The sequence below is a fragment of the Sinocyclocheilus grahami genome, unplaced genomic scaffold, assembly GCF_001515645.1.
Source record: "Sinocyclocheilus grahami isolate Dianchi unplaced genomic scaffold, SAMN03320097.WGS_v1.1 scaffold633.1, whole genome shotgun sequence".
Classification (NCBI taxonomy): domain Eukaryota; kingdom Metazoa; phylum Chordata; class Actinopteri; order Cypriniformes; family Cyprinidae; genus Sinocyclocheilus; species Sinocyclocheilus grahami.
The window spans coordinates 46,928-49,469 of record NW_015505812.1 but is presented as its reverse complement, the minus strand read 5'-3'; the positions used below and the strand labels follow the sequence as shown (position 1 = coordinate 49,469).

The 2,542-nt window shown below is 39.2% G+C and overlaps 1 protein-coding gene across 1 annotated transcript in view; it reads left to right on the top strand.

Annotated features, from left to right (window-relative positions):
• The window catches only part of LOC107558159 (rho GTPase-activating protein 28-like), a 2,117-nt gene extending 341 nt beyond the window's left edge, over nt 1-1,776 (top strand). Inside the window, exons 2-3 of the mRNA XM_016241781.1 lie at nt 268-323; nt 958-1,776. Coding sequence (XP_016097267.1) covers nt 268-323; nt 958-1,061 — 160 coding nt within the window. The 3' untranslated portion in view covers nt 1,062-1,776. The remainder of the gene's footprint in view (nt 1-267; nt 324-957) is intronic.
• Nucleotides 1,777-2,542: the final 766 nt, after the last annotated feature.

The following is a 2,542-nucleotide window of genomic DNA, read 5'->3' as shown; positions in this document are numbered from 1 at the left end:
ACACGCACATGCACACTCGCACACACACACGCACTCACACACACACACTCGCACACACTCACACACATGCACTCATGCACACTCGCACACACACTCACGCACGCTCACACACACGCACACTCAATCACACACACACGCACACACTCACACGCACACACACACACGCACTCACACACACACACACTCACACACACACACACACACACACTAATAAAATACCTATAATGAAAAAATCTTTTGATTATTATTATTTTCCCTCTCACACAGAAATGGTTCAACAACCTACCCGGACTGTGCTATCTATGAAGTGGGTGGGAATATCGGTAAGATATTTTTTCTGTATATATATATTTTAAATGCATCATTATACACAAACGAGACAAAGCAAGATACAAACAATGGTGATTATAGTTAACTAAAACTAAAACCATTTTTAAAAATCCATTACTTGAAATAAAATAAACATTTCTCATTTTAATTTAGTTTAATTTGATGTACTACAGTAACTAAAACTCAAATACAAATGATTAAGAACTATATAGACATATTAAAAAAAACAATAACTAATTAAAATTACCGAAACACAAAACAAAATGACTAAAACGTTAACTAAAATGGAAAATATAAAAATAAAAACTAATTCAAAATATTTTTAAAAAGCTAAAATAGTATTTCAGTGATACTAAAATAACACTGACGTAAACGTGCATATCAGAAATGAGTAGAATATATATAACATATATTATATATATGGTTATAATAGTTGGTTTTGGTTTTGTTAGTTAAATATAAATTCATGTTTCTGTTTTATTTGATGTCCACAGCTTCCATGTTGCTAGAACAGCATTTACTCTATCAACAAGAAAGCAATCCTCCATATTTAGATTATGATCTATAATAGATGTGTTACATGTAAATGTGATATTTTGAATGCCTAAATCTTGTTTTCTGGCTCAGGTGAACATTGTTTGGATCCAGAGACTCATTTGTTCGACCTGTACAACAACAACCCCGGCGGTGAGTGGATCATCAAACTGAGATCGTCCAGCAGGGGGCAGTAGAGACACACCAGAGTGCCACAGGAGACCTTTGACCCCTGAGGAGAACCAGAGTTAAAGCACTGAGATTCTCTGACAGCTGCGCCGTTAATGATGTTATGAAGCTGGACTTCTGCATTGAGTTTGGACTCTGTTGATGTTGTGATGTGCTGGTTTGATGCTGAAGGGCCGCTTGAGATTGTTGGATTATTTATTAAGCACCAGAGCACCGCTGTGTTTGTAGATGTGATGAATGAATGTCCGAGGTGTTGTGCTGTACAGATCTGGTGCCTAGCAGTATTAAACACACAACTCAGTGTGAGTCTGGAGCGTCACCGGACACTAAACACGCTATCTCTCTCTCTCTCTCTTCTGTCGTTTGATCCAAATGATTACCTTCAGTACTACTTTTAAATGTTATTGTATTATATTGAAGCACTTCCAAGCCTTTTGACATCAGTTTGTCTCTCTGATAGACTTTGTATTTCTTTGACTCTAACTTAACGGTTAAGACACATTCAGATAGTATTGTGCATCACACACACACACACGCACACACACTCATTTGTCATTCCAGCAGCTCGTATAGTCATGTCAGAGTTGTGCGAGTGTTAGTGAGATCATGCTGTGTAATAGTGTATAACATCCATCACACACTGTCAGTCTCATCCTGCTACACAAACATACACACACACACTCATACACAGACACACATGCACAAACATACACTCATATTCACACAGACACAAACACACACTCATACACACAGACACACACACATGCACAAACACACTCATATTCACACACACGCACAGAACACACACTCATACACACAGACACATGCACAAACGCACACTCATATTCACACACATGCACAGAACACACACTCATACACACAGACACACACATGCACAAACACACACTCATATTCACACACATGCACAGAACACACACTTATACACGCACAGAATACACAGACACACATGCACAGAACACACATCCATACACACAGACACACACATGCACAAACACACACTCATATTCACACACATGCACAGAACACACACTTATCCACGCACCAAACACACAGACACACATGCACAGAACACACACTCATACACACAGACACACACATGCACAAACACACACTCATTCACACACACATGCACGAACACACTCATACACACACACACATGCACAAACACACACACATGCACAAACACACACTCATACACACACACACGCACAAACACACACTCGTACACACATGCACAGAACACATTACACACGCACAAACACACACTCATATTCACACACATGCACAAACACACACTCATTCACACACACGTGCACAAACACACTCATATTCACACACACAAGCACAAACACACACTCATACACACACTCATACACACATGCACAAACACACTCATATTCACACACACACACACACACATGCACAAACACACACTCATACACACACAAACAAACACACACTCATATTC